This window comes from Nuphar pumila, chromosome 1 (genome assembly GCF_984573655.1).
Source record: "Nuphar pumila chromosome 1, dmNupPumi1.hap1.1, whole genome shotgun sequence".
Taxonomy (NCBI): Eukaryota; Viridiplantae; Streptophyta; class Magnoliopsida; order Nymphaeales; family Nymphaeaceae; genus Nuphar; species Nuphar pumila.
In genome coordinates, this window is record NC_143249.1 from 179,709,702 (window position 1) to 179,733,345 (window position 23,644).

At 37.8% G+C, this 23,644-nt stretch overlaps 1 protein-coding gene across 1 annotated transcript in view; it reads right to left on the bottom strand.

The window, feature by feature from the left end:
- The window catches only part of LOC149851484 (receptor-like cytoplasmic kinase 176), a 36,216-nt gene extending 24,823 nt beyond the window's left edge, over window positions 1–11,393 (bottom strand). Inside the window, exons 1-4 of the mRNA XM_090000917.1 lie at window positions 11,185–11,393; window positions 9,925–10,253; window positions 9,620–9,755; window positions 3,124–3,266 (exon numbers count right to left, since the gene is read on the bottom strand). Coding sequence (XP_089857043.1) covers window positions 3,124–3,266; window positions 9,620–9,755; window positions 9,925–10,253; window positions 11,185–11,251 — 675 coding nt within the window. The 5' untranslated portion in view covers window positions 11,252–11,393. The remainder of the gene's footprint in view (window positions 1–3,123; window positions 3,267–9,619; window positions 9,756–9,924; window positions 10,254–11,184) is intronic.
- Between the last annotated feature and the right edge of the window lie 12,251 nt (window positions 11,394–23,644).

The following is a 23,644-nucleotide window of genomic DNA, read 5'->3' on the forward strand; positions in this document are numbered from 1 at the left end:
TTAGACATAACGAGTGTTGGTCCCCATACATCCGAATGCACTAGCTCAAAAGGACTTTTCAAAATGAATTTGTTATGTTGAAAAGGAAGAGAATGCATTTTTTCAAGAATACAATCATTGCATGAAATTCTTTTTCATTACAAAATTTCTTAAAAGAAAAAGAAAAAGATAAAACTTAGAGAGACTAGGATGACCAAGCCTTTTGTGCCAAGTGACAACATCCTTAGTTTGAACATGATTGCAAAAGGATTCAGATGGTAATGACAAAAAATCCATATAATATAGTCTTCTTTTCTATAGCCTTGCCCAATCCACTTCTCGGACTGGAGACCTTGCACATAGCAATTTGAAGATGAAAAATAAACACTATAACCGAAATTGGATATTTGAGAAATCGAAAAAAGATTTAAGTTTTGAAATACTTCTAATTTTTTTAACATAAAATTCTTTATCATTGCTCAAAGTCTTTTCAAGATTTGCTATTCTTTCAATATCTAAGGATGTACTATCGGTTGTAGAAACAAAAAATTTAAAAGAGTTAGTGTTTGGTTCATTTGATGTCATATGAAAGGAAGCACCTGAATCAAGAATCCAAGAAGACATACCGAGAGTTGATGAAACCATGACACCAAAAGTAGAAGGTGTAGAAGAGTCATTTCTTATAAATTGTTCAAATACTTTTGTAAGATGAGCAATGGAGTCTTTGATGTCTCTATCCCTTTTGGTTCTTCATTTGAATTGCTTGGGTTATCTACAACAGAAGCCACTTTCTTTTAAGCTTGGGACAATCGGGTCTAAGGTGACACAGTTAATTACAAAAATGACACACAATCTCTCATTCTCCACCATTGTTGTTATAGTTGTTTTTTCAAAAGTGAGGAGGTTTGTATGTCCTCATATTATTCTCCAATTTGGATACTGCATGAACTTCATCAACATCCTTTCTTAGAACCAAGAGAGTTTCTTCTTGGCATAGATCGCCTAGAATTTTACTAAGAGGAGTTGATGACCTATGAAGTAGAGATCCTCTTGCCAAAATTCGGGTTGAAGCCCATAAATGAATTGAAAAAATATTTCTTTCTCCATTTGCACTTGTCTCATGGCAATAACACTTCCTTCCCAACGAGGTTCAAGGAGAGCAAGTTTATCCCATAAAGGGGATAAAGTGCTATAAGAATCTCTAATACTCATATCTCCTTTCTTGGTTTCTCTCACTTTTTCTTGCAAAAAGAAATGCCTAGTAAGGTCTCTTTGAGTATGCATACATTTCATGAAAGGCCATGCTTCATTTACCTTCTTAAATTTGGCTATATTAGCATAAATTTTGAGATCCACATTATTCATGAACCATGCTAATATTTTGAAATGCTCACTTTCTCAATCTTCAACTTTAGATTGATATTCTTGAATGACCTTGGCCTTTTCTTTATCATTAAAGGTTTTTTCTTCATTTTCTTCCTTTTTGGTGAGCTTTAGTTGAGGTTTCGGAACTGTGCCACATACATATCCCCAAAGTTTCTTACCTTTGAGGTTGTTTTCCATAGCATCCACCCACATTCTAATAATTAGTCCCATTCAATTTGAATAAGAGATCAATCTTTGCATTTTTATCGACCATTATGAAAAAAAGGAAGAAGGGAGGACAAGAATAAGTGTGCAGAACACAAACACACAAAAAACAATACGAGAGTCTCAAGAGTGTTCAAAACATAGTCACAGATATCGGCGATATTTTGAAAATATCGTGATATTATCGGGATATGATGAAAAAATGACATTAAAGGTAAAATATCATGATATTTTCAAAATATCAAAAATTTATATATATCGTGATATTATCAATTAGTTTTACATTTTAAATATGTTTTTCTTAATTATTTTACATATTTTACTTATTTCTTTTATTATTTATGCTCTTTTATGTCTAAACATGAAAATTTTTTACTTATGTTATTTTTTATTTTTTAAGACCCGAAATTTTCTCGATATTCTCGAGATTTATCACCAAACCAATAATATCGTGAGAAATAGCCTCACCATGATATAGCCGATATTGATATTTGTGACTATGGCTCAAATACTTAGGGGCTCTGATACCATGTAATGAAACACTAGTGCAAAGAACAATGTCTCAAAGTGACTACAAAGAATACAGCAGCACTTAAACAAGAAGCCACTAATGAGCAAAATATAATAAGCCACAAAGGGCTAGGCACCAAACACACACAATGTGAGAGAGAGATAACTTAAAATATAAAAATAATGTATTGAAATGCTTTTAGAAGAATTAAAAATGAAGGGGGCAAAGGCCCCTATTTATACAACCCATGAGGACCAAGGATGGCTCCCAAAGAGTCGTTGGCAGCTCCCCAATGGTCATATGGAAAAAAAAGGAAAAAAAGAAAAACAAGTCAAAAATGTCCCTAGTAGACATGACTATTTATATGAGAACAAAAAGACTAAATTGCCCCTAGTGGGCATTACAAAAGACATAAGCTATATATAAACACACACACACACACACATATATATATATATATATGATAACCATATATTTTAACACGTGACATCAACAACACAAGTTTGAATGAAGATTAAAGTCTTGAGACATTATGATCAAACTCAAGAAGATGATGCTTGTCCAAGTCTCGTGCAACTTGGTCAAGTATGAGTCAGCATGTGAACTCAACTCTTAGATGCAAAGTCAACGCAAACTGTGAGCAAGAAATTTGATTAATACCCTAATACTCTGAGTTAAAAGCCAATTTCCAAGTGTGAATTTTCATGACATGAAGTTCAATGAAAAGAATGTGAAATTTGCACACTAGGTTGCATAATCAAAAGATTCACTATCCATTGAAATAAAACTATTATATCACCAAAACAAATACGTAATGTTAAACTGCCAGACATGATATACATGAACAAATTTGTATACACCAACAATAAATGTGCAATCAGTATAAAACATGTGAAAGGTAAAAGCACAATAATCAGTTTTTTTCCGTTTGCTTCTTGTAAAGGGAACTTGAAAACAACTGCTAATATAAAGATAAATCACTAAAGAAAACAAGTAACACTAAGTACTCAAGAACCATCATCAAGCATATGAAAGGGACATACCGAGTCAAGCAAGATATTAGATGCCTTAAAATCACGATATATTATTGGATTCTCAGCATTGTGCAGAAAAGCAAGACCTTTAGCAGCTCCAACAGCTATTTTCATTCTTATCACCCATTGGAGTGGTTGATGCCTGCTCACTCCTGCAAGAAAAATGATCAATATTTAGATAATAAACAAGTAATAAAATCCAATCTCTTAGGCCTTGTTTGGATCTATTTTTATTTATTGAGTACATATATAAATTTAAGCACATTTTATAAAGTAGAATCTTACCTTTACTTTTAATTAAGTGAATCTTTGGATCACCAGCTGTTTAAATTGTAATGAAGAAAAAAAGAAGATTAGTGGGTAATGATGATGATGGTGACAGTAGATGGTGGTGGTCCTGGACCTCATGGCAGTGGAGGATGATGGTGGTGGCGGTAACGGTGATGATGACAATGGTGGTAGTGGTAGTAGTGGTGGTGATGATGATGATGATGGTGGTGGTAATGGTGGATGAAGGTCGTGCCAATGGTGATAAGGGTGGTGGTGGTGATGGTAATATTGGTGATGGCAATGGTGATGGTGGTAATGGTGATGGTGGTAATGGCGATGACGGTGGTGGCAATGGTGATAATAGTAATGGTGGTAAAGGTGGTGATGATAGTAATGGTAGAGAAGTGGTGGTAAATGAGGATGATGGGGGTGGAATGGAAGAAAATTAGTTGTAAAAAAAAAAGGTCGCCCCCTACTTTTAAAAAAAAGGGTGAAATTTATAAAAGAAGTCATTAAAAAATAAAAGTAAAATATCCAAACACCAAAACTTGCTATTTAAAATAACCATAAATGACAAGGAGCAACTTATGAAGCGATCCAAACAGGGAGTTAGTAAAATTATCTTGCATATAAGCCCTAAGAATAACTCAGCTGTTAGTAAGGCTTTACATTTACCCTCTTAGTGTTAATCCCAAGACTAAATAAAAAAAAGAGATTGGTGTCAGTAGCAACTGGCTGTGAGATTTGACATATCCTACAAAAATAAATCCTAGAGTATGGAAATTGTTAAATATGTATATGTAAATGGATATATTTCATGTACTGTATTGTACCACTGTACTGTATTGTACCACTTGTACAGCATACTGTACTGTATTGTACCACTGTACTGTATTGTACCACTTGTACAGCATATAAATATCAATGGAAAGGGGAGAAGATCCCATTGCCGCCCAACATTTTTTTTTCTCTCTTCCCTCTTACCTCTCTCTATATCTCTTGCTACGATAGTAAGGTGACTCCCACATCTGATTTCTCACATGGTATCAGAGCCAAGGGCGTGGTAATCACGATCATCTGGAAGGCCCCTAAGGACCTTGACGTGCGTTTTTGGGCGTTCTCAAGGAAAGTGTTTTTTCCATCTTTTCTCTGTTGTTTCTCCGTTGAATCACTATATTTCGACGTCGTTTCTTCATTTCCTCATATCGTGCATCTTTTCCTTCTTACATATTCTGTTATCCCCAATTTTATCAACCTTAATTTCTGTTTTCCCCAAATTTGGGAACCCTCATTTCTCAAAAGTGCCTCTTTTCTCAAACTTCTTGTGATTTCTTATCTATTTCTTGCAATATAGTTGATAAATCGTACATTCTGCACGATTAACTGAAAAATCGTGATTTCCAAAACTCAAAAATTTATGTCCGTACGGTTCTGTCCGTACAACCTACGAATTTTTGTCGTGCTGTTTGATTCATCCTTGATCTTCTTCCTTATGGATTCTAACTGGTAATGATGGGAAGGTGAGTTGCATTGCTATTCCAAATCCTGCGTATGATGTTTGGTTTCAGAAGGACCAATCTGTGGTTGCCTATTTGACTGCCACGTTATCTGATCGTATATTACAAACTATCTCTGACCATTTTACTGCTGCAGAACTATGGAGACATCTTGCTCACTCTTATTCACAGGTTTCTGAATCACGTGCACTTCAACTGAAATGGCAGTTCCAATCTATGCGAAAGGGAACTAAGACCATTACTGAATTTCTAGGGGATATCAAAATTATCATTGATCAGTTGGCCGCTATTGGATATCCTGTTTCTGACAGAGATGTTGTTCAGCAGGTATTGGGAAGCCTTGGGCCCCAATATCGTATGTGTTGCACTGCATTACAGGTTGCCTCTACACTTCCATGTTTTGAGGATTTACAGGCCAAACTCCTACAGTATGAAGTTAGTTTGACTCAAGATCATCTTATTGATGATCCTCATCCTGTCATGTTTACATCTGGGTCTACCTCATTTCGTCCACCTGCTGCTCATATGGGCCGTGGAGGACTCCTTCCTACTCCTACTGCTCCACTTGCCACTAGAGGTACCCGTGTCCCTACTTGCTTCCATTGCAACAAGTGTGGCCATGTGAAAGCAGATTATTGGCACAACCCACAGAATCGCAACAAGGCAGGGAGGCCAGGACCAAGAGCTGGACAGATGAATGTTAGACAGTTTCAGGGACAGCCGCAGGGAAATTTTCGAGCACATCAGGGTACTGATCAGGGACAGAGTGCAGGGTTGCCACATGATGTGCAACAAATTCTGATGACTGCATTTAACAACATGAATTTGCGTCAGAATGATGATGGAGTTTGGTATATTGATTCTGGAGCAGCCGCACATGTTACTTCTGATGCAGGTAAACTTTCCAACATGGTTCCTTATATTGGCACTGGCACTATTGTCACGGGAGATGGTTCCCACCACCCTATTTCTCATACTGGAAATGCATCTCTCTCTTTGTCACAATCTACACTACCATTGAAAAATGTCTTACTCACTCCTGCCATAGAGAAAAACATTTTATCTGTTTCTAAATTGGTTGATGAAACAAATTCATCCATGGAATTTACTTCGTCTTCTGTTTGTCTTAAGGACCTTCGAACCAAGAAGATGCTCGCTAAGGGTGAACGACGCGGAAACATGTACGTCTTCGAAGCAGCCCCCGGGACTTTGAAGACGTCATCTACCGTGACTCCATCTTTTCCTGCTTATTTGAGTCAGTCTTCTTCTGTTATGCAATGTAATAAGCCAGTTTCTTGGCATCGTCGGTTAGGTCATTGTAGTCAAGGGTTCCTTGACAAATTGTCTTCTCAGGGTTTTATTCCCAAAGTCAAATTAGATCATAAGTGTCCTAGTTGTAATGTCTGCAAGAGTCATGTACTTCCCTTTCAAAGTATCAATAAAAGAGCTTCCAAGCCATTTGAAATTATTCACTCTGATGTTTGGGGCCCAGCTCCTGTTTCATCTCTATCTGGCTCTCGTTATTATGTGTTATTTCTTGACTCTTTCACTCGTTACACTTGGATTTACTTTATGAAATCTAAATCTGAAGTGTTCAAACTTTTCAAACAATTCCATGCTCTTGTTCAGAACCTTTTCAATTCAAATATCACTTATTTCCAGTGTGATGGTGGTGGAGAATACATATCTCATGATTTTAGTGAATATTTAAAGGACCATGGCATCACACGTAACTCCTCTTGTCCTTACACTCCACAACAGAATGGAGTAGCAGAACGTAAGCATCGGCATATTGTTGAAACCGCGTTAAGTATGATGCACAATATTGATATTTCTTTCTCTTTGGACTGAGGCCTTTCACACTGCAGTGCATATCATTAACAGGTTGCCTATGGAATTATTAGGAGATCAGTCTCCTTATTATTTGCTTCACGGTTCTCACCCTTCTTATGATGATTTGCATGCTTTCGGATGCATTTGTTATGCCCATGTGGATCATTCTTTACGTAACAAGTTTCAGGACAGAGCAGTTCAGTGCAAATTTCTGGGATATGCCGATGGGTATAAAGGATATAGATGTTATGATCCTATTTTGGGTAAGATTAAGGTGTCTAGAAATGTTGTTTTTGATGATGACCATTTCAGCACTTGTGATACTTCTCAGGTATATGAGCAAACTACTTATGATCCATGGCTTTGTGATACTTTGCTATATGACTCTATCAGAGATCCTGTTGTTGATGAACCAATTCAGTTTGAAGCAGACAACTCCATCATCCAGGATGCACCTTCACGGTTTTCAGGTTTGGTTTATGCTCGTCGAGGAGCCCCTCCAACTCCATCTCACGAGGCTCCCCCTCTTCGACGATCCACACGTGAAAGGCATCCTATCCATCGTTGGGTTAGTTACAACAATTTTTCTCTTGACTTTCAGTTGTTTCTAACCAATGTGGCCAAAGAGAAAGAGCCGTCTACTTTCCATCAGGCAGCCCATTCTCGAGCTTGGGTTGAAGATATGAACGAAGAAATGGCAGCACTTCATGAATGTCATACATGGGATATTGTTCCTCGACCTGTTGATAGAAATGTTGTTGGTTCTAAATGGGTTTACAAGATCAAGCGTAAACCAGATGGTAGCATTGAAAGATATAAAGCTCGCCTTGTTGCACGCGGATTCACACAACAATATGGGCAAGATTATGAGGAAACTTTTAGCCCTGTTGTCAAAATTGGCACCATTCGTGTGATCCTCACTTTGGCACTTCAGCATGGTTGGTCTCTTAGCCAGTTGGATGTCAAGAATGCGTTCCTACATGGGGACTTGAAGGAAGAGGTGTATATGGAGCAACCTCCTGGATATAGTGAACATGATGCGGCTACATGGGTTTGTAAATTGAGAAGGTCTCTTTATGGTTTAAAACAGGCATCTCGGTCTTGGTTTGAGAGTTTCTCCATGGAAATTCAGCAGCATGGCTTTTCTAAGAGTATACTTGATCATTCTTTATTTATGTATAAGAATGATCATGTTACTACTTGGGTTCTTATATATGTTGATGACATCATTATCACTGGGAGTGATGATGCACATATTGCCTTGGTCAAGTCTTTACTCATGGCCAAATTTAAGATGAAGGACTTAGGCCCATTGCGATACTTCTTGGGAGTTGAAGTCGATAGGCAAGATGATCGACTCACTCTAAGTCAACACAAGTATACTCTTGACATTCTTCACACCACTGGTATGATTAATTGTAAACCTCTCAGCACCCCATCTGTCTTAAATCATAAGTTTAGTGCAAAAGAAGGCCAATTATATCATGATTCCACTTTATATCGCCGCATTGTTGGTATGTTGCAATATCTTACATTTACAAGACCTGACATTGCTTATGTTGTAAATCAAGCATCTCAGTTTATGCATGCTCCCACTGATTGTCATATGGAATGTATTAAGCGTATTCTCAGATATCTGAAAGGGACTATTGGAGATGGATTGCTCTATCACAAAGATGAAAGCTTCACTACAGGACACCGTTTACTTATATATTGTGATGCAGATTGGGGTGGGGACCCTGATGAGCGTAGGTCGGTTTCAGGATATTGTGTTTTCATTGGCCCAAATATTGTCACTTGGAGTAGTAAGAAACAAAAGGCCATTGCTAAATCCAGCACTGAGGCAGAGTACAGGGTAATGGCAGCAGGGACAGCTGATGTCACTTGGGTACGGCATCTTCTTCAAGAGTTGAATGAACCCATCTCTTCCTCTCTGCTTTTATGTGATAATCAAAGTGCCATTAATATTTCTTTTAACCCTATTCATCATTGTCGCACGAAGCACATTGAGATTGATCAGCATTTTGTTAGACAAAAGATTGAAACAGAAGAAATTGAGGCTTCGTATGTCAGATCAGAAGACCAAGTGGCAGACATCTTCACCAAAGGATTGGTTAGTCATCAATTTTGGTTACTTAAGGGCAAGTTGAGCATGATTGAAGATCATCCTCAACTTGAGGGAGGCTGTTAAATATGTATATGTAAATGGATATATTTCATGTACTGTATTGTACCACTTGTACAGCATACTGTACTGTATTGTACCACTGTACTGTATTGTACCACTTGTACAGCATATAAATATCAATGGAAAGGGGAGAAGATCCCATTGCCGCCCAACATTTTTTTTTTCTCTCTTCCCTCTTACCTCTCTCTATATCTCTTGCTACGATAGTAAGGTGACTCCCACATCTGATTTCTCACAGAAATAACCATCAAACTGACATTGCCTAACAGCTTAATCTAGATAAAAATTAACATTAATTTTCTGTAAGAAATTTAAGAAAGAAAAAGCTAAACAAATCAGAAGAATGCATAGGCAGGGTGTGGCAGGACCTGTAACAAACTAACAACTAAAGATAATAACAAAATTTTGCAGGTTGCTAAAAAATCTTGATCAAAAGCATAAGCATGATCTAGGTCAGGTTTTTCATGATCATGATTATTTTATAACTCATGAGCAGCTAAAATCAAATAAGGAAGCACATGAAGAGCATGATAAAAGTGTAGTGACAGAACCAGCCAGTAGTTCTCACTGAGTTTTGGTTTCACAGAGAGAAAAAACCCACAGCATTTAACGCCTTTGAAAACAAGAAAAGAGCTCAAAACCACATAAAATTAGTTATCCCAAGCATAAGGCAGGTAGAATAAGCCAATGCACTCACTTCTGAAAAGATGGTTTTCCAGGCTGCCTTTTGCCATGTACTCATAGACCAGTAGGTAGTGATCATCTTCAAAGCAATAACCCAACAGCTTTACCAGATTTGGATGGTGAAGTTGACCCAAATAATTAACTTCAGCCTATCCAAATGTGAAGCAAAAGTTACAGGAGTTCCATGAAGTTGCTTTCTTCACACTTGGATACCTTATCAGAAAAATATAAAGAAGGGACATCCTTAGGCTATCAACCAACACAACAGGATGCCAGATGCCTATAACTGGTACTCAAAATTCTAAACTAGTTTCTTACCAACCATTCTTTATGCCCTTGCAGTCCCTCATTGCTCATCTTCTTTACAGCCACTACCATGCCCGATCCAGGCTTGGCAGCAATCAGTCCATGTTTTTCTATCCATCCTTTGAATACACACCCAAAACCGCCCTCTCCAAGAAGACTATCAGGACGGAAGTTTCTAGTCGCGGTTCTCAGCTCATTATAACTGAAAACCCTCAAATTGTTTGAATGGAGTATCTGTCCTTCTGAAATGTTAGTGGACGAAGTGCTGTCACTAAGAGACGATAACGTTTGGGTAGAGGTAGCAGAAGACTTCACTTCAGTACTGCCTGACCTTGGAAGCCCTGCAGAAAAAGTTTTTTGTTATAGAAATATTTTATAGCCTAAGCCCGAAACTAAGAAATGCACACTATAATATCTTCACATAAACCACTAAAACATACAAAGTACAATTCACTGGCTTTTCATAAAACAAAAAACAAATTGACATATTCATAAAGTTGCCTGGAGAGAGAGAGATTGACAATGTCTTTCGAAAATTGGCACTATTGCAATGGTGCATATACAAAAGGTTCTCACCTTAATCAACAGAGATCAAGATAATGGCAATGATGATGACGACAATGATGATAACGTTGATAAGGAGCAAAAGGATGACATGTGATAATCAGAAGAGTTTTATCTTTAGCATCAGTCCTACTCAAGATCATGTATTCATAAGTTTCCAGAATGTTTTTTTCTTGTTTCATAGAAAAATCCGAGGCTTTTTTTTAGCATAACCCGAGGGATTTCTTATTTGCATAGTTAATAGATGCCCTAATTCATGATCTCTTGCTTTAATCCGATGAATGCAAAAGCAAAAGATAAACAGTAAAGAAACAATTAGAATTTATCAATCCATTTCCTACCTGGTTTTGTAATCATTCATTAATTTTCCCTCTTTATCAACAAACTTCACGCTTCAAAACACGAGAAAAAGAAACACAAAAGGATAGCCGATAAAGAAGGACGATCATCATATGATTATGACGACGGCGATCAGGAACTAAAAAAGACCCGAACGAAAGCAGAACAAAGAGATATACACCCCGAATGAAAGCAGAAAAATCCACATAACCATAGACGAAGAAAAAATCTCACACACCGCTGAACAACAATCACAACTTTCTTTCAAAAAAAACAATCACAACTAACCAAACCAAAAGAAGATCGAGAGAGAGAGAGAAGCACAGAGAACACGAAGGCCAGAAGAATCATAATAAGAAAAACAATTACCAGAAGATTGAACGCTATCCTGCACGGAATTCTCCTCCATCGTCGGTTTCTCCCAACAATTCCCCATCAGAGAGAGAGAGAGAGCAAAAAGAAACCCTAATCTTCTGCGTGCCAAAACCTAACAGATCGATCACCACCGACGCCGTAGCGAAGTTCCGTCCTCCCCCTTAATTTTCTCCCCATTTTCCCCATTCTCTTACGAAAATCAGTAAACCTGTGGTACAGACTACAGAGTAAAAACAAAGTCGTCCGGGCGACTTTATTTTTCCCGGTTTAATTTTTTTTTTTTAAATAAAACGTGTGGGACTTCACTCGCGTGCGTGTCTCGTGTCGTATAATTCAAAAGACACGACACTGAACCGACACGAACACGTTTATCAAAGATACCTGCATACTCCTGGATATAGTTTAGTTACTCGATCCAAATCTGATATATTCATACCAGATTTAGAACCTTAAGATAGGGTCCAGATGTGCACTCGAACTGGATTTGGGTTGGAATGGGATCAGAATTTATAGGTCGGATCTAATTTGAATTTGAATTAAAATCCTATCCAGTTGCATTTATTTTACTTTTAAAGAGCTTGTTTTTAAAAAAAAATTTCTTTTGGCAGGTTCAGTATTTAGGGCAATCAACGGGTCAGTTACCCGACCCAACAGGGTGTACCTGAAACCCGCTGAAATAACAAAGTGAGATCAGATTTTGTCGAGTCACAAAAATGAAATCCCAATCTCGGATCCATATAATTTAAGAAGATTACTTTTACTTAAAATACATATAAAACACTCGGGTCTGATCAGGTACCCAACAAAAAAGCCAGGTCTGGTCGGTGCCCAGTAAAATTCATAACCCAAACCTGGCCCTTCATTATTCAGTTCAGGTTTGGGTGGACCCGAATGTTATTGGGGTTGGCACTTTTTATGCCCATATCTGAGAATTCCGGGTTGGGTCAGGTACCTGCCCAACCTGTTGACAGCCCTATCAGTGTTATCAAACAGATTTTAGATCTGGATTCAATCCTATCTCATCAGATATGATTCAGATCCAGTCTCAGATTTAAATATATTGGTTGCATTGTGGATACAAAATTGAATATGACAAGATCCAACCCGTATCTGATCCATTTGCACCCCTAAACTAAACTAGGGCATGATTAGAGGCTACTAACTCGTTTGTGATCAGCTTGTATAGCTGGCGAGCTGAACTATGAGCAAATCGGCTCGGCTTGGGAGAGTTCATATAGATAAAATATATATTTTTTATGTATAACATATAAAAATAAAAATGCATAATATATATACAAAAAGAAGGATACATATAAAATATATGCATAAAATATGTCCTATTAAGTGTAACATATAAAACATATATATCTTAAGTGTAATGACCCTTTTTGTGCCCACCGAGCTTTGGAAAGATTGTTTCTAGTTTTTCAAAAAGCTGACCCTACATATGTGTTCTACATGCTTGATTTTATGAGGAATGGACTTTTGGATCGGCTAATTCGAGCACCAAGTTAGGGTTTTATAAGATTCAAAAAATGAACGGTCTATAATTTTTAAAAATATTCAATGATTAAAAATTGTCTTTTTTTCTCCAAAAAAACATAATTCAAGTGTGATTTCCTAACAAATTCATCATGCAGAACACATTTGCAAGCTTAGATTTTTGAAAAACAACCTGGAAACCTATATCCACCGGTGATAGGCATGGGGCACTGACCCATCTCTCTCTTTCTATATATATATAACTGAGCCCTAACAAGGTTCCCTCTCTATATGCCTCTCTATAATGAATATTTATAATTAGGGATGGCAGTGGGGCGGGGGACAAGGTCTCCACCCCTGCCCCGCCTCAAGATTTTATCCTCCACCCCCGCCCCGCCTCCCTGGCGGGGATGGATTTTATCCTCCACCCCGCCTTCATCCATGTTTCATGTCTTCCATCCCCGGTTCAAACGGGGATGAGGCGGGGCGGGGCGGGGCGGGGATATTGCGGGGAAAAGTGGTCCGGGCGGGGATCGTGGCGGGGACGGGGCAGGGTGAGGAAAAGTGCAAGTCCATCCCCGCCTCCACCCCCGGACGGGGATGGATTTTAACCTTCGTCCCCGCCTCCATCCCCGTTTCATACCCTTCATCCCCGGTCCAAACAGGGCGGGGCCCCGCTTTCCCCCGGTCCACTGCCATCCCTAGCGAGGAAGAAACTTTAATCCTACTTCAGATCTGAGTTAGGTATTTACTTAAATAATTTAAAAAAACTCAAATAACCAAAATGGATTCGAATGGGCCCTATAAACTCGGTAGTGTTTCGCCCTAATTTCTGCATCACCCGGCCAACAAGTAGGGACATTACTAATCCAACCTAATTGGATTTGGATTTAGAATCACTTCAAAAAAGGAAATACCCAATCCAGATCCTATTATCCAATCAAATATATTTATATGTAATCAGGTCAGAATATCCATCGGATTCAGATTTTGTTTGTATCTATGTTCACATTTGGATGCAAATATGCATACCAAATCTGTCTAATTGGGTTGGGCTTCAACTGTAGATCTGACCTAAACCCAATCCATTGACATTCCTACCAACAAGGTGTGTTCGAGAGAGAGGTCTTCATATGTACTAGAACCACTTTTCTGGATCATTTTGTCAGTTCTGGACGTGGTACAGATTCCAAACTTTCTGCACCTATGGCAGATTGGGTTGTGGGTAGGCTGGGCTTTATCTGACTCTATCCAATACTCAAATAGTACTAATCATGGTTGGATCGGCACAAGCATGCATGTCTAATTTAACAAGATATGTTCGTTTAGAGGATCCATATACCCACTAAATCTGAACCCGGTTTAAATATATATAAACCAGACTGAGATCCAATCAGTTCAACAAGATATGTTCGTTGGCGGGTCGACCCGACGGTTTGAAGGGTCAGCATACCTCAACCCGAACTCGACCCATTTATTAAACGGGTCGGTTGTGGCAAACACGAACCCGCCACGTTTAATAAACGGGTAACCCAACACGACCCACCAACCCATTTAATAAATGGGTTGGGTCGGGTAAACGGGTTCTTAGGTTCGCGGGTCAGGTTGGTGGGTCAGGTTGACAGGTCGGGTTGGCGGGTTGGCAGACGGGTTGGCCCACCCGCCTAACCCGTATATTAAACGGGTTAGGCGGGTTGGCATACCCCTAACACGAACCCGACCCATTTAATAAACGGGTTAGGCAGGTTCACTACAAGAAAATACGTTGTTAGCGACGGACTTTAGCGACGGAATATTTTCGTCGCTAGTTAGCGACGACTTAACGAGCGAAAAACATTCGTCGCTATAATGAACAAAGTTTACGAAAATAGCGACGGAATATAGTCCGTCGCTAATTAGCGACGGCTTTTGCGACATATTGTTTTGCCATTACGGTCACACCATTTGGCGACGACGTTTGCGACAAAAGTTATTATGTCGTTAATTAACGACGGACTTGGCGACAGAATATAGTCTATCGCTCGTTTCGTAAATTTGATTTACGTTGGCTTAGCGACGGAATTAATCTGTCGCTAAGCCGTCGCTAATTTTCGAATAACCCTAATCCCAAACAGCTTTTCCTTTTCTTCTTTCGTTGCTCCTGCCGTTCGCCGCTCCTGTCGTTCGTCGGTCCCACTCCCGTCATTCGCTGGTCCCACCGTCCGCAGACCTCGCCGCCCGGAGACAGGTAAACGATGTCCCCCTCTGCATTTTCTGGCAGGGGGTCGACCTCGGCAGAGGGTTAACCCCCTACCGAAAAGGCAGGGGGTCGACCCCGGCAGAGGGTTAACCCCCTACCGGAACCGGCAGGGGGTCGACTCACTGGCAGAAAGGCTAGAGGTCGACCCCCTGCCCGAACACGGGGTCAGTTAACCCCCTATGTTCTGTAAGGGGGTCGACCCTCTGCCGGAACAGCAGAGGAGTCGACCCCTTGCCGTAACAGTTTCTTTTTTTTATGGTGACTTCATTTTAAAAAGTGTTTTTTTATGCAGATTTTTCAACGAAACCAGCTCGTGCTCAGCCACCTGTGGTAAGTAAGTAACAAAAACAATGCAAATCGGGTAAATACCCGTGGTGAGTAAGTGATGTAAGTGTATCACATGTTATTTAATTTTTTAGATGTAACACTTTATTGTTCACACACTCACTTAGTTGTTGATATTTAAGGTTGCTTTGTTGGAGTTCGGAGATCATCTGAGCATGATTTTAATTTATGAATATGGAAGTGTTCTTATTTTTTGAGTACAGAGTTCATGCTAGGCATGGTAGTAGTTAGTGAGATATTGAAGTGTGTTTGTTGCAGGTACATGTTTGTCATTTGTTTAATATGAATGATTATGATGTATTGCAATGTTTGATGTAATTGTATCCATGTTTGCATGTAGTTACTTTCAATTTGATTATGACTTTCATGTGAAATTGTATAATGAAAGCATGTTTCAAATGATTGTATTGTGTCATTAATAGTTTGCACATGAAAATATTAAGTTATCAATGCATGCATCAAAATTCTTGTTATTGTATGACATCATATATTGCATGATAAATTTGATATTTTCTTCATCGTAGCATTCTGATTGTTCTCTTTTAATTTGGTAGGCTATTATTCGTAACATCATAAGAAAATGACTGCAAACCGTGAATGGATGTACCGTAGGATAGTGGATAATGAGTTATCGCATGAATATATGAATGGTGTTGACAGTTTTATTGAATTTGCAACGGCAAGTGTCAGTACAGTGGATCCCACAGGTCAGATTAGGTGTCCCTGCAAGATTTATAAGAATAATCGATTTGTAGAACCTCATAGCATTAGACATCACTTATATAGGAAGGGTTTTGTGAATGATTATCAGAACTGAACGTTTCATGGAGAAGAATTTAGAAACGATTTTGATGCACGGGTGAATGTGGTGCACAATAATTCATATACGGATTTGATATTTGATGTCGCAGGAATATAACTGGGTTCTGCTATGAGTTCTAGTGATGTAAGAATTGTCGTAGATGAAGAATCACCAAACAATACAGCTAGTAGATTTTATGATTTACTTAGAGATGTTGATGAGCCACTTTGGAACGGTTGCGAGAGTCACACTATCCTGTCTGCAGTTCTTCAACTAACGAATTTGAAGTCCGAGTATAATTTGAGTCAATCATGTTTTGACCGTTTGTGCATGAATTGTGAAGAGTGTGTTGCCCAAAGATGAGAATTTGCCACAAAATTTTTATCGTGCGAAAGTTATGGTCAACGCTCTAGGTATGGGTTAAAAAAAGATTGATGCTTGTCCAAATCACTGCATGTTGTATTTCAAGGAGCAGGAAAACAACATATCATGTCTGTCATGTGGGTATCCTCGGTTCAAGCCAAAGATAAGAGGCAATAGTAGCACAAGATCAAAGGAAGTTTCATACAAGTCGCTCTGCTACTTTCCTATCACTCCTAGATTGCAGCGATTGTATATGTCTTCAAGGACAGCTAAACACATGAGATGGCATGCAAATAAAGTTCGACACGATGAAAACAAGATCACGCATCTTGTTGACACTGAAGCTTGGAAGTACTTTGATCGTACTCATCAGAACTTCGCAACGGAAGTGCGAAGTGTTAGACTCGGTCTATGTACAGATGGATTTAATCCATTTGGGGGTAGATCAACTCCATACTCATGCTGGACAGTATTTGTAACTTCATACAACCTTCCATCAAGTTTGTGTATAAAATGTCCAAATCTTTTTTTGTCTCTGTTGATCCATGTTCTAACCTCATCTGGCCAAAATCTTGTTGTATATTTAAGGCCATTGATTGATCAACTAAAAGTATTGTGGGATGACAGTGTTACCACGTATGATGCCCACAAAAAACAAAATTTCAACATGAAGGTCATTGTTCTATGGACGACCAGTGACTTCCCTGCATATGGTATGCTATCTGGTTGGAGCACACATGGGAGGTTGGCATGTTCGTATTGCATGGAGGATTTAAAAGCTTTTAGATTGAGGCATGTAAGGAAGCCTTGCTGGTTTGAGGGCCATTGTTGTTTTATACCCAACGATCATCCATTCCGACGACAAAAGAATGTGTTTAAAGCAGGCACAACTAAAACGGAAGGTTCATCCTCAAGATTGTCTGGCATAGAGTTTTTAAAAAGGTTGCAATACTTTTTAGATGTATTAACAGATGCTCGCAGTCCTACACCCTTTCGTGGATTTGGGAAGGATCACAATTGGATGAAGAAATATATTTTTTTGGAACTACCGTATTGGCCGACCCTATTAATACGACATAATTTGGATGTGATGCATGTGGAGAAAAATGTGTTTGATAATGTGTTTAATACAGTAATGAATGTTAAAGGAAAAACGAAAGATAATCCGAAGGCCCGTATGGATTTAAAATTAATATGTAAAAAACCAGAATTGGAACTCAAAGAGTATAATGGCAAAGTACTGAAACCAAAGTCAAAGTACGTGCTCGGACCTGATCAAATAAAACATGTATGTTAATGGTTGAGACAATTGAGATTTCCAGATGGATATGTCTCTAACATTGTTCGGGCTGTGAAGATTGACGATGGACAGTTATATGGGTTGAAGAACCATGATTGTCATATCTTTATGCAACGATTGATACCTCTAGCATTCTATGATATGTTAGACAAACCTATATGGGGGGTATTGTCTGAGTTAAGCGGATTTTTCAGAACATTGTGCGCATCGGAGGTCGTAGTATCAGATGTAAAGAATCTTGAGGACTCTGTCATCACCACTGTTTGTCTGCTAGAAAAGATATTTCCGCCAGCATTTTTCGATGTTATGGAACATTTGATCATACATTTGCCATATGAACTAAGGGTTGGTGGCCCTGTGCAATATCGATGTATGTACCCATTTGAAAGGTATATGTTTTTTTATATTTGACTATTTAATGACAGATATTTAAAATTTGAAATATATATTTTTGTCAGATGCATGTTCGACCTCAAAAAAAAAGGTTTGTAATAAAGCAAGAGTAGAAGACTCTATTTGTGAGGCGTACACTTTAAAAGAGATTTTAAATTTCTCATTTGTGTACTTCGAACCTCATATTCCAACATGTTACACACGCCCGCTCCGTAACGATGATGGAGAACAAGTAATTGTAGCTGACAAGCTGTCGATATTTTAACCACTTGGGCATGCATTTGGTAGTTGCCGATCAAGGCTCTTGACAGATCGAGAGCAAGACGCAACACACATGTATATTCTTTTTAATTGCTCAACAATCGACCCATATATCGAGTAAGTATATGTAGACACAACACAATTATAATTCATTTTATGTTCTATATGTGGGTACATGGCTCGGTAATATAAGTATTTGTGGTTTGCAGACGATTTGATCTGTAGTTGCAAAAAGAAGTTTCACATCTCACTGATGCAGAAGTACAAAAAGAACGTGAAACTAAGTTTGTGGAGTGGTTGAAACAGCTGGTAAAGAAGCTAACATAAATTTTGTGCTTATAAACAACACTAAGTTACTTAATTGATCGTGATCACAATCATTGTTTATGTCTGTGCGTATGTCTGCCATGGTGATGTTAAAGATCAAGAAATATGTGATTTAGAAAATGGTCCGACCAAAGTTGTGCAATGCTATAGCGGGTACATCGTAAATGGTTATCGATTCCATACAAAAGATTATGGTATAAATAAATCAACGATGAATAGTGGCGTATGTGTCAAGGGTAGCAGCTACGGTGAAAATGAACATGATTACTACGGTGTTATAGAGGAAATAATGGAGTTGACTTACTTAGGCATAAATAACAGGGTAACTTTATTCAAGTGTCATTGGTTTGATCCAACTGCAACAAGACTCGACAAAGTTTCAGGCATTGTGGAGGTGAATCATAAATCCAGGTTTGGAACATATGAACCATTCATATTAGCCTCGCAAGCTCAACAAGTTTATTATACTTCATATCCGAGTATAAAAAAAGTCAGATAGAAATGAATGGTGGGCAGTTTGCAAGGTGAAGTCCAAATTATACCCTGAGTATGATCAATTACAAAAAGATGAGTTAGCTGAAGACATCGATTACTATCAATCAGATGATGTCTATGACTTTGCTTATGGTCACGATGTTGCGCATGATATGCATGTCATATCTCTATTGGCCGATGAAACATTCATAGAGGAATGTGATCCAAATGATGTACCAAGTGGATGGGTAAACAATGAAGAAAAAGAAGAACAAAAAAAAGAAAGTCAAACAAGTGACAAGGAAGAATTCTCAAGCTAGTGAGCAAAATCTTGTAATACAAACCTCTATTTAAATGCATTGCAATACTTGATGTGAATGATTTGAATTATTTGAATTATTTGAATGTATTGTAATACTTGATATGAATGAATGAGTTGTATTACAATACTTGATGTGAATGATTAAAAAATTTATTTGAATGTATTGTAATACTTGATACGAATTATTCGAATGCATTGTAATACTTGATGTGAATGATTTGAATGATTTGAATATATTGTAATACTTGATGCGAATGAATGAGTTGTATTGCAATACTTGATGTAAACGATTTGAATTATTTGAATGTATTGTAATACTTGATACAAATGATTCGAATGCATTGTAATACTTGATGTGAATGATTTAAATTATTTGAATGTATTGTAATACTTGATGTGAATGAATGAGTTGTATTGCAATACTTGATGTGAATGATTAAGAATTTTATTTGAATATATTGTAATACTTGATACGAATTATTTGAATGCATTATAATACTTGTTGTGAATGATTTGAATTATTTGAATGTATTGTAATACTTGATACGAATGATTCAAATGCATTGCAATACTTGATGTGAATGATTTGAATTATTTGAATGTATTATAATTTATGCAACGAATGATTTGAATTATTGCAATACTTGATGTGAATGATTTGAATACTTGATGCGAATGATTTGAATGCATTGCAATGCTTGATGTGAATGACTTGAATGCATTGCAGTACCTGATATGAATGATTTGAATGTATTGCAATACTTGTTGCGAATCATTTGAATGTATTGCAATACTTGATGCGAATGATTTGAATTATTGTAATATTTGATGTGAATGACTTGAATGTATTGTAATACTTGATGTGAATTATTTGAATGTATTGTATGACATATGTTATTTGTTAGAATATGGTTCATGGAGGTTACAGTGGTCCCTCATCCAGTAGTAGCCAGGCCCAACCTTCATCTTCACGGACTCCTGTGATAGGTATATCATTTAACTAATTGGATGCTTGATTAGTTCAAATGCACATTTTGAGAATTTTTAACGTATTTTTTTACAGATGATGTTTTGCCTGTACACGACTCACCTACACCAATTGATCACACAAGTCATAAGCCAACACAGGAAGCAGAGTCTTCTCAGTCTGACACAAGAAGACTCATTTGAATAGTGTATATCGATAATCGACCGTAAGTATTTCATTTTCAATTATTGCATATCTTATAAATATTTTATATTGATATTTACTATGTACCAATTCATGTGCAACACGAGGTTTGAGCCACAAGAAGTAGTACGGGAGATTAGAAATTCACTTCTTCAGCATCTACCAAGACCGGTTGCTCAATAGAAAGAGTACCCAAAGGAGGTGTTAGACAGATTGTGGTCATCATTCACAATATACAGTTGTTTCTCATAGTTAATGTGTTTCATATTTAATTTTTTTAAGTAATGTCTATTAACTTTCTGAAAATATTTATAGGCTTTGAATCGCTTCGCAACTACGGTGGAAGAAAATGATGCAAAGAAGGTGTGGCAGAAGGTGAGTGTCAATCGATTTGCAGACATGTCGCACAATATGAAGACTGCAGCAAAAAAAACATCTGGCGTAATAGATAATCCACTACAGTGGAAGGGTCATGGCCCTATTACTATCAGGAGAGATTATTGGGATGAAATGTGCGATAAGTGGGCGAGAGATGCATTTCGAAATCGCTATGCGAAGGCTGCACAAAATCGAGCGAAAATGCCTGAATCCCATCTACACACAGGTGGATCTAAGACATTTGAGAGCCACCTGAAGAAAATGGTAACTCATCAATATATAATATTAATTTTATAAGTATTGTTGCAAAATTGTGAACTAAATCTTTTGTCCTTCAACTTCGCAGGAAGCAGAAAAAGGAGACATTGTACCATATAAGGATGTGTTTGTTGAAACACATAAATAGAAGACCATGAGAGTATTCGTATCAGAGAAGGCGAAAACGACAACGATATGTATTTATTCTATTAATAATCATTGCAATATACAAGTTATCATAATGTTATCATTAATAATTAATGCATACTTTAAACATTATTTTGTAGGAGGCATATGAGCAACAGATGGTAGAGCGATATGACGATGACGCTACTCAGCATCCATCGTTTGATCCTGCAGCATGGGTGACTGCAGCAGGTGAACCCAAAAAAGGCCGCGTGTTCAGGTTTGTGAGTAATCTGAACACTTCACCAGTTATTGCTTCTTCCAGTTACGGCTCACAGACTTCTTTCACCGACATAAGCTCCAAGCAGCAGTCTATTCTTTCCGGTGATGATGTACGCCAGATCATTAAGGACACAATGAATGACTACTTCCATGACACTGTCGCCTCCTTTCTCCGAGATGAGATCAACAATCTTGTGCTGAACAGGAGATCTTTGATTGCAGGTCTCTCTCAGGTATAATCACATATTCAGTTTTTTGTCTGCCTTAGAACACATATGAGCATAATCGAATCACATATATAACTTTTTGCCTGCCTTAGAACACATATGAGCATGATAGAATCACATATAGAGTTTTTTGCCTCCTTAGAGCATATATGGACATGCTATAATCACATATAAAGTTTTTTGACTACCTTAGAGCACATATGAGCATGATAAAATCACATATAAAGTTTTTTTGACTGCCTTAGAACACATATGAGCATGCTATAATCACATATTCAGTTTTTTGACTGCCTGAGAACACATATGAGCATGTTATAATCACATATTCAGTTTTTTGACTACCTTAAAATACATATGAGCATGCCAAAATCACATATAGAGTTTTTTTGTTGCCTTAGAACATATATCATTCATGATAGAATCACATATAAAGTTTTTTTGCTTTGCCTGCCTTATAGCACATATGAGCATGATAGAATCACATATAAAGTTTTTATGTCTGCCTTATAACACATATGAGCATGCTATAATCACATATTCAATTTTTTGACTGCCTTAGCACACATACGAGCATGATCGAATCACATATATAGCTTTTTGCCTGCCTTAAAGCACATATGAGCATGGTAGAATCACATATAGAGTTTTTCTAGCTGCCTTAGAACTCATCTGAGCATGATATAATCGCATATATTTTTTTAATGCCTTAAAACACATATAATTCATAATAGAATCACATATACAGTTTTTTGTTTGCCTTAGAGCACATATGAGCATGATAGAATCATATATAAAGTTTTTTTATTGCCTTAGAACACATATGAGCACATGATAGAATCACATATAGTGTGTAATTTATTTCATTATATTTTGTTTATCAATACTGACTGTTCTTTTCTTGTGTAGGCTGCTAGCGATAATCAGCGTAGCGGAGCTGAAGGGACAGATAAAGGCAATGAACAAGAAGACGCACAAAATCTTGGCGATGATTAGAGAACTGTGTTGAAGAAGTTCTATTTTTTTTTTTTTCCTAATTATAATTGTTGAATTGTAAATAATTAAACTTGTTAATTTTAAGGTGGAACGATTAATTGTTGTAGATTCCTTTTATATGATTTTTTTTTGTAGTTTGTTTTTTATTTACAGGAAATATAAATTGTACTGTTCTCAGTATTTAATTTTCAAATAATATTTTTTTATTTTTTTCGTGTTTGCGACAGATTAGCGACGGAAACATCTGTCCTATGGATATAAATCTAGCGACGGACATAAATCCGTCGCCAAGCTGAGGTCGTCGTTTAGTACCGGCGGATTGGCGACGGAATACATCGCTCGTTAGTCCGTCGCAATTAGTGACGGACCTGACGACGAATTTATTTCGTCGCCAGTTAGCGTCAAAAAATTTGCGACGTAAGCATACCGTCGCCTTGTCGTCGCTAAGCCGGTTAGCGACGGAATGTGGTCGTCGCTAATCCACTGGTTTATTGTAGTGGCTGACCCGTTTATTAAACAGGTTGTTTTTTTTCAAACCCGAACCCGCCTAAGAGACGGGTTGGAGGGTCGTGTCAGGTTTTGCCACCACTACAATGAATAGCTATATTGTTCCATAGAGGATGGTACTCCATTTTTCTATCCCAGAGTAGACGGTGGTATGTTTTGCCATCCCACAGTGAACGACTGTTTGGTGAGCTATCCCTTAGATGA